The sequence below is a fragment of the Parambassis ranga genome, chromosome 7, assembly GCF_900634625.1.
Source record: "Parambassis ranga chromosome 7, fParRan2.1, whole genome shotgun sequence".
NCBI classification, from domain to species: domain Eukaryota; kingdom Metazoa; phylum Chordata; class Actinopteri; family Ambassidae; genus Parambassis; species Parambassis ranga.
This window is the reverse complement of record NC_041028.1, coordinates 15,430,949-15,446,756: the sequence shown is the minus strand read 5'-3', so window position 1 is coordinate 15,446,756 and position 15,808 is coordinate 15,430,949. Positions and strand designations below refer to the sequence as shown.

General features: G+C 42.6%; 1 protein-coding gene across 6 annotated transcripts in view; it reads right to left on the bottom strand.

Annotated features, from left to right (window-relative positions):
- agrn (agrin) overlaps window positions 1-15,808 on the bottom strand; it is a 222,819-nt gene that overhangs the window by 18,259 nt on the left and 188,752 nt on the right. For all 6 annotated transcript variants that reach the window (XM_028411002.1, XM_028411004.1, XM_028411003.1 and 3 more), the window contains 9 exons: window positions 14,279-14,406; window positions 11,681-11,795; window positions 9,601-9,720; window positions 9,064-9,453; window positions 7,528-7,720; window positions 5,647-5,862; window positions 5,240-5,469; window positions 3,075-3,209; window positions 184-274 (listed from right to left, as the gene is read on the bottom strand). In XM_028411002.1, coding sequence (XP_028266803.1) covers window positions 184-274; window positions 3,075-3,209; window positions 5,240-5,469; window positions 5,647-5,862; window positions 7,528-7,720; window positions 9,064-9,453; window positions 9,601-9,720; window positions 11,681-11,795; window positions 14,279-14,406 — 1,618 coding nt within the window. The remainder of the gene's footprint in view (window positions 1-183; window positions 275-3,074; window positions 3,210-5,239; window positions 5,470-5,646; window positions 5,863-7,527; window positions 7,721-9,063; window positions 9,454-9,600; window positions 9,721-11,680; window positions 11,796-14,278; window positions 14,407-15,808) is intronic.

Here is a 15,808-nt window from a genome sequence, read left to right as displayed (position 1 = left end):
CCTGAACTTTATTCGGTCTGGGTGACGATATTTGTCTAACCCTCATTGACAATTCGGTGCAGGCTTAAAGAAGGCAGTTCTGCCTTAGGCACAGAACAAGCTCAGTCTCTGAAAACTACATGATATCCAGCGTTCAGTAATACATACAAGATTTCACAGCGTGGGTTTCACACTCAGACTTACCGCAGATCGTGCCGGTAGAGATGGAGTCCCTTCAGCTCCAGGTAAGAGTCCCCGTTGAATAGAGGCATGTAAGGACCTTTCCTCTCAGCCACTGCGAAAACAAAAGAGACTACGTTCAACACCAGGTTTCCTTTTTGTTGCTGACAGAATTGAAATTCAGGGATCGTCACTACATTTTTTTTGAGGGACCTGTCAGCATTATGGAAAGAGATGGATTTGTGTTTTTATAGCCTTTGGGATTAAGACTTTCTTTTGACAGGAATTCAAACATAAAAAAAAAAAAATCAAAAACCCTTATGTCAGGCTGATTACACAGCCCGCCATTGTATAACAAAGGACCTTGGGAGACATGCTGAGTTTAACACCGCAGCAGGGACCTATGAAATAATGCAGCCATTGTGTTTTGGCAGGGCCCCTTTTACAAATTCATGTCTTTACGACACGTCTACGTCTGGCTGTACTCTTTCTGGCTGTCTGTTGTGATTTGGACAGGCTGTGCGCCATCTTTCTAACAAGTGACTTGACATTAAAAATCACTCAAGTGTCACCTGAGGGTATGTGTTTATGGCATTGTTTGCAAAAACTTAATTTTAGAAGCATGTGCACACACACACAACTAACACACATACCAACACACGTAGCCAGCAAGAAAGCTTTTATTGGTAATTGGCTGGGATTAGCTGAGTCGAGTCAGGATGGAGAAGGCAGGCGGAGATGAGAAAGCTAATTAGCTATTGTGCAGAAGACTGCTAATGATGATGGCACGCACCATGGAGAAGAGGGAAAAAATAGTCCCGCACACACACACACCACAAAGATTCATGTATGAAAGTATTAAGAGCTGCTTAGAATTAAGTTTCTTACAGAGAAAAGTGAAGGTTTTTTCTTATTCTCACCCATTACTTGAACTGAAAGCATCCGTAATCAATAGGTCAGCAGAGGTCAAACATTAGCAATTCTGTTGAGGTTAATGCTAAGCTCTGTGATAATTCTATTAATATTTTAGTAATATTACTTAAATAATACTTAACATAATACTAATCAACAGGGTTCCTTCACAGTTTCTATTTATAAACTTCCAAACTTTTCCAGACTCAGATATTGGTAGTTTTAGCCGGATGCATATGTAAATAAATATGAAGGTAATACAGGATCAATAGCTTGATATTTAATTATTCATAATGATATGTCAGAGAGTATGTTTGATGTATGAATTACATCTGTGAGATGCACCAAATAACATTTATTTATATATCTATATCTCGTGTTTGTTTTTATGCACATAAAGACATGACATATTGCTTGCATGTGTAAACATTGCAATATTCTAATTCTGTAATTAAGCCTAATATTTGTCCGCACATCATCAGACCACACTCTGGTTTGAACTCCTTCACCCAATGGCCACTCTTTGTCCAAGTCATTGTTTCTGTGTGTTTGTTCTGCTTCTGCGTGGGATCAATACATAAGACCAATTACCATCCCAGAGTATACAACAACATCTCTAAACATTGTCAGGAAACATAAGCTAATAATAATAATTCTTTTAATAATAATAATAATTCTTTTTTTCAAACTCCACACTTTTCCATAATAAATGGTAAAATCCACATGCAGCTACCCACAATAAATCAGCTCTTCAACAGGGATGCTTACAGTCTGAGTCAAAGTCGCACAGTGTTCCTGCTTCACTTGCTGACTTAATGTAGCTACCAATGTAAAACGCTGCTGAAATTCACACTCCCTCCTGCGGTTTTATGAACTGCCCAAGTCCAAGTGATACTGCTTTCATCGCTAAATTGTAATGATTTACAGTATCACAGGCTAAAAAGCGCAGAGGAAAGTAGGCCATTCAATACTACTGGAAGACCCTTGAGGAAAGTCCTTGACTGTGAATATTATAGCATCGAGGTGCAAGGACAAACCCTAGCGGAATTGAAATGGAAACCGTGGCTGAGCTGAACGTGCACACACACCCTCAGATACAAACACTTCATAATATGACTAATTCACCTTCAGGCTCCTGATGAGTGGGCTCTAAGCTACCTGTCTTTTTTAACAGTTCTTGGTGCAGCCCTCGAAGGGGACGTCCGCCTGGCTGCCGCCTTATCTGTGAGCTCCTGTCTGGGCTGACACTTTGGCTGACTGACGCTCCCATTAATCACCACGGGCAGGAAGGACTGATGCGATTAGTCATCTCATTGATTCTTGTGGAAAAAAATAGCCTTTTGGAATGGGAGACGCTCTCGCTCACATGGCATTGATTTTAGTTCACCTCAATTTATTTTAATCACCTGCTAACTGGGACTCTGGGCTTGAAAAGAACGCTATTCCCATCTGGCTTTTCTAAATTCCCCAGAGGTACATGGGAGTATGTTTCTCTTTTGTTAGGAATGTGCGTGATAGTATATTCTCTTTAATTTGTGGTTGCAGGAGTCTGCAAACATTCATGACAACATCTACAAAGGCAGGGAGGGAAAAACATGAGTAGACTTCAGAATGCGACACCGCCAAAAGTGCTAATGATGAACTTCAAAAGCAGCTGAGCCGTGCTCTGGTCTTTCTCCCTTCCCAGCAGCGGGCCGGTTCTGCCGCGTGAAAATAAGCACCAACAAACATGTTTGAACACAACACCTGTGGGCGGACAGGCAGGGAGGGAGGCTGCCGCTTCGCTCCTGCTTTACCCACTAACAAGCCGAGTCGATGTGTTGAATGGCCCGACGGGGCCAATCATCCACCTCAGCTCTGTAACCCTTCCCAGCCTGAAGGCTCAACCCCTCCCTTCGTCTTGCTTTTGATCTCCCTTTTTCGATTCAGGACGGATGGAAATGTCACAGCGCAGAAATAAATAGAGACGATGCACCAGGATGTCCAGTGTTTAATCAAATTACCTTTCTCACAGTGTCTTCCTTCACGTCCCATGGGACACTCGCATTTGTAGCCTCCCTCGGGCAGCACCTGGCACTGGGAAGATGGATGGCACCTGTTCGGTTCGCATGGGTCGTGGACGTCAGCGCAGGTTGGACCTACACATTAGAAAACCACCAATGAAACAACAGCGATGTGATGGGGGGAAGCAGGGAATGAGGATTTCCTCTGTAATAGAGGTCATTTTCTAATAGGATTTGGAAATATTACACGTCCAGATTAAACAGTGGAGAGCCTCCCTGCCATGCGGCCATGTTTCTGGGCCAACGGCGGCTGTGGGAAAAGCTCACAAACGCCTGGTGGATGATGGTTTTGCCCTCTGCCACAGCCCATCTGAATTCACCCATCATTACTTTAGCAGTCAGAACCTGTGGTGAGGAGAGCGCTTTAATGAACCCCATCCCTGCTGAGCCCCCCCCGTTTTCCTCACTCTCGCTTTTGGAAGATGTCTTTTATCCTCCGCTCTCACTTCTTCTTTTTTTCCCCTCCCCTCCTTACATCTCTTCCTCCTCTCCCATCTTTTTAACTTTAATACTCTCTCACCTCCCTCAATCATCCGGCCGTCCTGACATGTCCTCCCTCAGACTACAACTCTCTCTCCAACCATTTATTCTCTCTTTCTGTGATCGGCCCCTCTCTCGGAGACAGGCAATCTTGGCCACTTTTCAATTGATGATCATGACAAAATTAACTTGAACGTGTGTCCACAGGCAACAGCCCAATTCTCATTATCACTATTCATTTTACACCACGGTGCCAACACAACTTTTATACCCTTCCTCTGAGGGTAATCTGTACTTCCTCTCAATAACAAAACATAAAAGCACCTATTATATGAAAAGCTATAATAGTGCACAATGTGATACTTTATTGATCCACATTTTAAATTCAAGGCAAAAGGCTCTTAAAACTTGGCTGATAGGTGGTACCTATAACTGTCCTATCCCAGCGTGAGAATAAACTTCTTTACTATTAAGGCAATAAAAGTTAACTCTGACATTTAATTTGGTTCTTGTGTGAAACTTTTTTGCAGTATATCCAGCGAGGGGCACGCTTGGCTAGGCTCTGCCCTAACTATATTCACTCTCAGTTGCTTGTTAGTTGCCATCTGCTGGAGGGAGTCAAAGAGGAGGAAGGGATGCAGTGATAGGCCAAAGGCCAATCACTGAGAATTTATTCAGAGTTTTTTTTTCTGTTCTGCGTCAACATTTAATCTCTCGTTTCTGTGTTGGACAGTGTCTGTGTTGTTGGAGACTTGATGATGTTGGTGTTTACGAAATGACTTCCAGCGATCCTGCTGGGGGCCATGAGTTGCACTGTCAAATTAGGCTGTCAAGCTTACTTAGGATTTGGAAGCTAAGGCATGACCACAGTGAATCCCTGAAGAGAAGGCAACGCAGAGATATGTAAACATAATTTGAACTACATGGGGTTAGCAAAGTTTGAAAATGATATAGAGGATGAATAAGTATTTTTTTTTTCCAAATTTCATAAGCGTCAAGAAAAGTCAGTTTGAAAACTGCTGAACTGCACTGAAACAACCTCATGCTGCTGCTGGCTTCACAGCACATGTACAAATAAAAGTTGTGCACAAAACTCGGTGGTTTGCATCAGTTGTAGTTCACAAACCTGAACATTGTTGTCAAAGTTGTTAGTGCTGAACCAAAATGCCAGCTGCACAGGTCTCTCAACAGCTTAGTTGTTTGACTTGCACTGTGCAAGTAGAGGATTGTGGGTCACAGTAGCCGAAAAAAGAATGCTGGTTATTTTTTATACCACAAAAGATCCACAGGCGGTTTTGAAGCTCTGTGTGGTTGTGCTGGGCTTTGCCATCTTAGCACCACAATGCTGGTGAGGGTAGTACATGTTTTCTAGACACTAAAAACTTTTTGTATCAGGCTATAAACAAGATAATTTCTGCTACAATTTGGGCATCTTAACATCTGGTCTAAGGTGAAGGTCTAAGGGGGACGGACTCACTTTTAGATCCAGCCTCAGGTGGCCTTTTAACAGAGCTGCATGTATCTGGCACTTCTGCATAAAGATTATCATCCTGATACTTTCAGCATACTGCATTGGCACATACGAAACAGTATAGGAGTGTATCACAATGCTCTCAGCAGCTCACCCCAGAATCCTTTGCTACACTTGCAGTGGAACATCTCAGCCTCCTTGACCTGGCATGTGGCACCGTTCTTGCAGGGATTTGGCAGACAGGGGTTGTTACCACATTCGCCAACTCCACTGCCATACAGGCTGTCGCCGCCATTCTCCTGCAGGTTGAGCACGCGGTTGTTGACATCTAGCAAGCGGATGCAGCCGACCAAACCGGTGTCCACTGCCGTCCTTTCTTTTACACTGAACAGAGACAAATTGGTTGTATTATATCGTTCAGTATCGTTAAATGATCAAAATCTCATTACCTGCTTAATTTCATTGCTATCTAAGATTTACTCACACCACCATGACTGTCCTGATATTTCTTTTGGGACTGTGCACACTACAATCACACTGATGTGTAACAGAGGGTCTTACTCTGTCCTCATGTCCTCAGGCACTCCTCCAATGAACAGGTCGGTGTCGAGATTGAGGCCGTCGGTGCCCTGTGGACTCTCGCCCTCAATGTGCGGCTCGTTGTCCACGCTGAGCATGGCGTTGCGGCGGTTGCGAGTCACCACCAGCTGATGCCAGCGTCCCTGGCTGACTTGAACTTTGCTGACCACTGTGCCTGTGCCCGAACCCGTGTTAAACCTAAGAGGAAATGGATACAAAGCCCGTTAGACATGGATGCGATCGGCATTATACAAGCTGTTTACTTTCACACTTCATACCAGTTGACAGCACCACCTGCGCGGGTTATTTTCCAGAATATGCTTGTTTTCAATCGAGGAGCGCCTAATGACTAGAAGGAGTCTGCTCATATTGCACAACGAGACAGAGACAGATGAAAGAAAGGAGCTTCCAAACTCCAGAATGTCACTGAAATGAAGCAGTTAAAAATGTCTTTCACTGCCTCATTTTAATTCAACCTTTTATCTAATGAGGTTTTGTTGAGGAAAAAAAAAAGGCCATATCATCACAGAGAAGAGCTGTCGTGTATGCGCACCCACACATACGGTAGTATTAGCACAACCTGAGAGCAATTATCTGCCACAAATAATTAGTTCTTCTCCCCACGTCTTGGATTTGCAGAGCAGTGGGTGGTAATCTCACAGCTGTATTTCTGGAATTGAGGCAAGAGCTCCATTCGAAAGCACAAGTGACTAATGATCTTTTTTAGTTTGCTATTGATTTCACTCTGAAAGGAGAAATCTAACCTGACCAGGTTGGGAGAAACTAAAAGAGCTTCATGGGGTCAGGTTAAACAAAAAAAAAAAGACATAAGAAAAGTGGAATGGTGTTTGAAATAATAGGTCCAAAACAGATGTGGTGCAGAATGTCTAATTAGCCCATTCACGTCTTTTCTGAAGACTCTGAATTTCCCAAATGATTTCTTATTCATGAAATTCTGCTGTGTGAGAAGTGATGAATACTTAGTTTCTGACAGGAAATTTACCCAATTTCATAAGGCCGGATAGAACTTTTGCTTACTGTCAGCTTCAGCACAAAGGTGATGCTATATAAATATATTATTCACATCCTACTGCATATTAGAATCAGTTTACTAGTCATGAGAAGTGATACTCTGTCAGAAACCCTGAGGACAAGAACAGTTTAATACTTCTGCATATATTGCACTGAATGGAAAATAGCTAAGATATATATAACATAGAGCAGTTGCTCTAAAACCTGTTTATACACTATGTGTGCATTAATGTTACACTGACAATATGATACATGGACAAAAGTATGTGGACACCAAGGCACCATATGTGTTTGCTGGCCCTCATGTTTCTGGTTCACTGTCCAATCCATTAATTTGTAAAGTCTGATGAAGGGTAATGAGGTCAGGAGTGAGCCAACAAACACAGTGTTCTCACCTAAATTTCTCTTTATATGCTCTAGAAGCTACAACAGCTAAATGGGAGTTTTGACCTGGAAATAGGAACACTTCACCAGTCCTGCACATGGCGTCCATTTACTTTTGGTCACATGTATTTTTGTTGGCATGTTCCCACCGCCTGTAAACAGCACAACACATCTGAGAGCATGCCTTGACCTGCAAATCCATGTTTCATTTCCTGGCACGGCTGCATTCAACACGTTTACTTGCTGTAATTATTTGCCTCATTATCTTCAGTAGTATTATTCTTATTTACATCCTCTCTCAGCTGCTGCTGCAATGACCCTGTTCCCTCACGGGGATCATTAAAGTTTCATTGAATCTGTAAGAGCGGGAGGCACTGAAAGGATAATCAAACTAAATCAGTAGGGTCGATGGCTGACAAGGTCGCCGCCGCTCTTAACTTCGCTCACCTGAGCTCAACCCGACCGTTGACCAGTGAGAGCGAGATGAAATCCTTCTTGACTTTCTGGCCGTTGTAGAGCAGGATGCCGGTCATCTCTGATGCTCTGAACTCCATGGCGATGCGGACAGTGTGGTACGCCGTCATTGTTCTGAAAGCCAAGTAGGACTGACCTCCGAATGATGGTATGAAGTACTTGATCACTGTGAAGGAATGAGGACAACCAGTCAATCCTGTCATTAATATGTGAATTTTTTTTTTATCGTGGCATAATGGCAGTAATTAAGTGTGAGCAGCAGAGCAGGGCGACTGGCTCTTAGATAGAAAAATAAGCCTTTTTATTAGTTTATTTTATTTATTTAAAAAAAAACACTTGATGAGTTTATCAAAAAGAAAAGGTTGAGAAGAGGAGGAGGAGATTTTTCACCTACTCATTCACGTTTTTTTTTAATCCACTCTACAATTATGATTATTATCATACGTTTTGTCTCCTGTGCTCCTTTACTGTCTGTCCATCTGTCTGTCTGTCCATCTTTTGGAGAACAATGGCAACTGATGAGCTCCCTCTTTTTTAGTGATTTGATAGATCTTACGGAGGCTAGCGTGCAGTTTGCACTCACGTGTGTGTGTGTGTGCATGATTTCATTTAGCCACTCTAGCTCAGCATCAGACACTGATTCACACCAGCTAATCCCCATCAAAGCAATTAGTGTCAATTATCTTAAGATGCAGCTGTGTGAGGTTGATCCTCCTTCCCAAAAAAATCCCAGAGAAGGCTAAGAAGGAAAAAAACAAAAGTGTTGTACAGCTCAAAAAGAAGTTCTTCTTGATTTCTGCTGATTGGATTCAGTGTTGCCTTCGGTGAACAGCTCAGCAGTGGCTCGTTTCTGAGACGCTGAACCGGTCTCAACTGCTGGAGTTGAATTTGACATGCAGCCGGATAGGAGGGATGATGTCGGACTCAATCACACCTCAACTTTCTATTCTCAAATTTTAACTCACTCACTCACTCACTCGGCGTTATACGACCCAATAAATCCCCATCTGTGACCACTTAACATTACATTTACATATTCCAGTATTAACTGGAAGTCATTACTCCCAATGCCACTTAAGGTTGCACTTACTACTATTAGACAAAAAAATGACAAGAAAAAGTTGATTTAAAAAAAAAAATCAAAGTTACATTTAATAAAACATTTGGTTAATATTTCAGTTTTTTGTAATTAAATGGTGCGTTTCTGATATTTTTTATAAAAGCATTAAAGCACTTGAGGATGTGGATAGTGGTGATTATAAAAAAGCTAAAAGGCAAGATTGGCACAATGGAAGAGCAGAGCTGCCTAAACCCCTCTTAGCTGCTGCAGAATCTCTGCAAACGTTAGCCTTTGAAACTGCTAATTGCAAATTATAGAGAAAGTCTGTTCCAGCTCATTTTCTCCGATGAGTTTGAAATAAGCTCAGACTTTGAAACTTTTGATTTAAGAGTAATAGGAAAATACAGAAAGAGGAATAGTGTCTAATAGATAAAGAAATGAATACTCACCCTTCTCACACACGGAGCCTCCTCTGCCAGCGGGGCACTTGCAGCTGAAGTCACTGCCTTCGTCTTCGCAGGTGCCGCCGTGGAGGCAGGGGTGTGAGTCACAGGGCTTCTGAAGCTTGTTGTGGATCCTGCCTCTCACGTGAGCGGTGGTAGTGGCCGGAGGCCGCGTGGTCGTGGTGTGAACTGCGGTGGTGAGGCGTGGCGTGGTGACGGGTGCTGAGGTTGTGGTGGTGCGCCTGCCGTTGAAGGGCCTACGCGTTGTGCCCGGCGGGCGGCGGGTGATGTAAGGGGAGGTAAGTGGAGACCTGGTTGTTGTGGTGGGAGCTGCTGTGGTGATGGAGGCAGCCGTGGTGGTGGTAGTAGTGGTGAAGATGGGGGAGGAGGACAGGCCTGTCAGCAGAGAACAAAAAGAGTTAATGTTGAGCCTGCGGTCCTGAGACTTTCTATAAAGCTTTGATAAATCACCTCATGAATAACTTAAAACCCCTTTCACTTTATTAATCCTTACACACTCCTGTTAAATCCACACTGCATTACCATCATTAGTGAAGCGAATATTGTCGTCCTCTGGCTTCTTCACAGAGATGCTGGTGTCTTTGGTGGCCTTCAGCTGTTTCAGCAGGGCTCCTACGATGTCCTCCACCATGTATCTTGTATCTACAATAAACAACAGGTACAACCACTCAGGACAAGGTCTCTGCGGAGCACTCCAAAGCAAATACAGGACTGGAGCTACTTTAATGCTACAATGGATATATCAGACAGCCCAGGGTATGACAGGTGGAGGGTCTCTGTGGACCACTTGTCCTCCAGCAGTCGCTTGTCCGACTTTTTTTCCAGATGAATCGCTCTCATAACGTTCACCGCAGATGTTTGCTTTACAGGCCATGGAGGAGCGCTACATAACAGCCTCCACAGCCTGATGTGAAGGGTATGAAGGACGCTAAACGATGCTCATAAAAATAAAAAAAAGGGAAGGAGGAGGTTTTGTTGTTGTACAAAAGAGAGTTCAAAGGACCATTCAAAGTAATGGTAAATTTGTGCGATATGTAAGATTTCCAGCACTTAGTGGCCTTACACACAACTCATACAGTGTTAAAAACAAGTTACCAACAAATCAACGATTTAGTACTTTGAAATTTACAATTAAAACAGAAAGAGTGCAGGTGATTTGAACCAGTACTGTAGGCCGTTTGAAAAAGGGAAGTCTTCAACTTGGACTTTAATATTGTCAGTTGGAGTCTGTCTAAAATGCAGCCTGACCTCTTGGGACCACTAGCAGACCAGTCCCAGCCTGTCAATCCTCTGAGCGACAGGGAGGCGCTGAAGAGATTTTAGAGCTGAACTAATATGGTCATACTTCCTGTGTTTTTTAAATAACAGAGCTGTTCAGCATTTGATAGTGTATTGAGATGTCTGACAGTCACATTGGAAATAATAGCAGGTTTCATCCCCATTTTGAATTCCACACTCTACAGACTCATGCCAACAATCTGGCTGGCACAATAAATAACTTCCCTTTTGGCTCTGTCGAATAATAAACAAACATCTAAGCGGAGACACCTTCTTCTTCTTCTTCTTCGTGGTGGTGTGTGTGTTTTTTTTTATATATGCAGGCAAAATGTTGAGAGCAAGAGACTAATTTGGCATTGAATAGAAAATTAAAAAAAGGAAAGAACATTTACTCTATTCTCACAACAATATGAGCCACATAAAAAAAGACTGCAGGTCCGTGCCAAGGATGCACAATCCTCTGAATGTGATAACAGAGATGTTTTTAATCTATACGCAGCATCAGAATACACACTGCAATACAAAATTATGATGATTTTGGAGAACATATCCTAAATCCTGGTAATGTTCTGTAAAAGGATCAACTATGCAATATTTCACAATCAATGCAACACAAGGCATAAAATGACACTTATTTAAATAATATTGCACCGAGTGTACATTTGCATTGAGTCATTTTATACATGTACAAAATGCTACTTCACAAATGCTGTGAAGAATAATTATGTGGAATAGCTACATCTATGCTAATTCAGTAACAAGTGTTAGGAAAACTACAGTGGCTGAGAGAGCTCAAAAACTGGTCGTGAGGTGAGATATGGGGTGTTTACTAGGGTACCCCAAAAAGTGATGGACCTGGCTCTGTGACCTTTGACATTATTTAAGTGTGGTACTTACCTGTAATATTAGTTAATATATATATTTTTTTGGTTTATTTCTATAGCCTGGTTGCAAAATTTTCTATTTGCATTAGCATTTTGCTAATTTTTAGCCTAGACTGCAACTGTCCTTGATATTTCCAGAGTGATGTGTTGTGTATTGTATTGACATAAAACATGTGTGGATGTGGAATTCTTCATTTGAAGGTCAAATAAATAGATACTCTACATGGATAAATTCTTAATATTTACAATTTAACAGCTACAAATACACTACAACACTACAACAGTTGTATAGTATCAAAAAAACAGGTCTTTTGTGACTAATGAAGTAATTTCTGCCCAATTTATTTCAAATGTTTTAATTAATTGTAAGTGCTGCTCACTCGAGACAAACAAATGAGCACACAAACAGTATCAGTGTTCGCCAATTAAAGAGTTCTCACCTGGTTTGAAGTGCGCCTCAACAAAGGCCAGGACAGAGTTGCTGGGTGCCAGGGTTCGGACGCGGACGCTCATAAAGTCTTTGCGCACCTCTGACTTCCTGAACAACTCATTGAGCTGAAGAACAAGAATGAGAGAGAGAGAGAGAGAGAGAGGGAGGAGATGATAAATGAGGCTGGTAATGAGCTCCACACTATCACAGTCCAATTCCAGAAAACTGTACACTATCTAAAAGGAAGAAAGGCCGCTGCTCAAATTGGTGTGTAGAAAAAAAACCCATCGGGTGTGGGTGCACAAATTGACATTTAGCCGCTGCTGTGGCATTAATTATAGAAACAAGTTTTCAGGAGGAGCTAAGATAAATGTCGTGCTGCCCTGACATTCTGATTGGTTCTGCTGTGTGCATGTTGTAACAGCCCGAAGAGCGAACCGCTGCTGCCTTCAGCCCCCAAATCTGTGCCAGTATTTCATCTAGAAATAGGGCCATTTTCATGCTAAAAAGTTACTCAGTGTTTCTCCATTATGATGTTCTTGGTGGAGGATTAATTACATCCACACACAAATGACACGAAAATCTTTTCTGTGTTGTCCTCATTTCAGCGGCTGGTTAAAAATCACTGAAGCCACAGGGTCTGCTAACCTACTTTACCGCCGCCGCCTGCTCTGAGTGGCCACTTCTATTGTTTCCACTGAGTGCTCCTCCACACATCCATCTGCATCTCACAGATTTTACTAAAGCCAATCTTTGCCCACAAACTGCTGCTCTTAAACAAAAACCCCATTATTACATGATACTTCTCCTAAAGTGACATATTTACAAAGTTGCTTTTTGGTCAGCGATTCATGAGGGACGATGATTTCTTTTATGTACTGAATGCTTTTAATTTGTGGGCTGAGGTGTGACAGCAAAGTAGGAAAATAAAACCCCTTAAAGCTGGCTTAAGGATGAAAAAACTTACTCTCTGCATCTTTCTCTGCCTCGACTCTTTTTCTTACATGTCCTAATTTATCCTCTGGTTATAACAAGTTGCCATGTTGTGACAAAAAAATGTAGTGCAGCTTGATTATTTTTACGTGTGCAGCACATATCTGTGGATGTATGTGCACAGAGTGCGTGCTGGAAGATGTAAGAAGGGGGGCGGGTTGGTTGCTGTCAAGTGGCACACCAGGCTTCACACAACACACACACACAATTGGAGAGAGTTAACGAGCGCACACACAAGCGCACAAATCGCTGTGAGGTAGAAGATTAGGTCCCAGTGGGGGCCCGTGACAGTGATTCAACAGCTGGTACATGTGTACTGTGTACACAGGCGCGCGCTCGTTTCATCAGAGGAGAGGAGAGGGGGCCCTGGCTTGACAACAGAGACATTTGTTCAAAGGTCTGAGCTCAACGGACAGTAGAGAAATTCAACCAGGATAAACCACACAGGCCCAGCTGTGATTACTGCACAGGCTGTGTGTGCGTCTGGGCTTTTTTTTTTTTGGTACAGTGACCTTCCAAACTTATAGAAGACTCATATCCAGAATAAGAGCCTGATTTTCCCCCCAGAAGCTGAAAAAATCTTAATTAATCTCACATGAAAAGCTGTTTTTGAATACTCTGAAGTGTTTGGCAAGCGATCGACAAATTAGTCTTTACACAAGTCTGCAGAGAGCTGTTAGTGTTTTTATGGTTGTCTTATTAAGCTTGAAGAGTTTCTCTCTATGTTGACTGTTAAATTCAGTGCTTAATTAATCAGCAGCATATATGTAGGGAACATTTCAGTCTTTGAATTATAATAGAATAATGATAATATTTGCATGTTATAACAATATTTTTGTAATTGCAACATAAAAACATATCCTTTTTATATTGTGCTGATAAATTTGTATGTGGCAATACAATGAAAATATATTATAACAAAAAAAACAATTATAAACTAAAATGACTCTGGGCAGTCTTTTTCTCATCTACCTACCTGGGTTAGGAAAGGTTTTCAATTACAGCACCTTTCGGTGGCTCACCTGATGTAACAGATTGCCAATATTCCCCTTTTATTAAAAATCAAATATCAGCCAGGCTATGTTGTCTCCCCCTCTGATATGATGCATGTTGGTCCCTGACCATGGACGGCAAATACGTTTTTTTATCATTGTTATTTTTCTATCAGATGTCTGACCAGAGAAATCACTCCAGCTCAGCGTGGGAGAATATTGCTCAGCAGCTTCAGGGGTGTCAAGTCTGTAAATCGTGCAGTGAAACCTGCCTGAAGGAGCCTGGCGAATTTGATTAGTCTGGCTCTGGGCGAAGAGTTTGAGTGCGTCACGATGCTTTGAATGTTTTGTTTGAGAAGCTTTTCCGCTCTTGATCATACATTTCTTGGAGGAAAAAAAACACAGTTGAATTTTCCTCACAGTGGTAACTGTTAAGTGAGCCAGTTGCATTAAAGAGTCGCTAAGCGTGGAGGTGTAGACAAAGCTGAAATCACAGCATGTGGTGTGTTTTCATTTTTTTTTGAAGCGGTTATAGTGAGGAGCTTTATCTGGAGTCACATTTGAAGTCGGTAAAATAAGAAGCAGAAAACAATGCCAAATGTAATGTAAATGTTTTTTCTTACGGCGCTCTCGATGCTGCGGGCTGTCTCTCCAAACAGCTCTGATTTTGGATCTTCCATCTCTGGCGTGAAGATAATCTCCTGGCCCTCCACCTGGTCCAGGTGCAGGTAACCGTTGAACTTCATGGTGGCTGCGGGGGAGAAGAAGTGAAGATGTGACACAGAAAACACAGCAGCTCAAACCTTCCTCCATCACTCAGTTCCCGCTGCCTTCACACAGGGCTTGTCGTGCGAATAGTGCCAGTTTTGGGTTAGTGATGGATTGTGTGTTGGTGTGTGTTTGACAAGGAGAGGTTAGTGAGTGCGTTGCTGATTGTGTGGAAAGGGGGGGGGGGTATTGGTGGTGGTGGTGGTAGAAGAAGTGAAGTGTGAAACATGAAAGGAAAGGAAAAAAAACACAAGAGTGGAAGAGGGGGTGGAGAAATGGGCCAGTTTTACCAGACTGAGACTCATCCCAAAAGCTGGCCGTGGCATGGAGGGCTAGGTAGAAAGACAACAAGTTAGACAGACACACAAATACAAAAAGACAACACAATACACTGAGGAAACAAGCACACAGGCGCTCTCTGAAAAGTGCCTTCTTCAGCAGAGCCTCCCTGTGTGACCTTGGAGGTTATGTAGTCCAACATCTATCAACTCTCTATATGGTTTCTTCATGCTGCTGCCAGACAGGAGAAGGCTTGAAATAAAGCTGAAAGTCGAGGAGATTTGTGTGTATGTGTGTGTGTGTGTGTCAGAAAAGGGGGAAAAGCATGGAGCATGTGAGGCGCTGATGCCGGGCTTCCACGCTGCTCGTAATCAGCAGAACAAATTGCCCAAATCAATCATGGCTGCCCCTGCCTGAGCTATGCCAGGGAGACTGGGAAGAGCACTTGTATGATTATCGTGAAAGATAGTCGTAATTGTCTCCTTAATGCCACCAGACCGATGACTGACACAGCCTGGTTAAAATTGCACGAAAAGGACAGCAGACACTACCGATGTACGCACATACACACTCTCACTCACGCACACACACGCACACACACACTTCCACTCTCGTCTTTACAGTATTTTCACAGGCACCACACATCGATTCAGATGTGACGGCGGCCATAAAATAGAGTCAAACGGGCAAAATCTGGCCGATAGTGAGAGGGTAAAGAGAAAAAAGAGAGGGGACAGCGAGAGATCTGACTTTTAATCTGCAAAGACAAACATCAGAGAGGGTGATTTTCCAGCCCACTGCCATGACGGACGTAAAGAGAGAGAGAGAGAGAGAGAGAGAGAGAAAGAGAGTGATAAAAGGAGGGAGAGAACTATTTGACTATCAGATTCTAGTGGACTGTAAAATGTAATGGATTTGTCAGACTTCTCCTGGCATATGGAAGAGTTTACAATATCTGGAGCTCAGTGTGCCATTAACTTTCACATGAGCATTTGCAGGCCATTATCTATGAAGTCATATGAATATGCTATTACATCAATTCATTCTGCAAATGACTTGGTCCATCAGTGGGAGAAACAGAGCTGCCCACCCACTTCCTGCAGCTC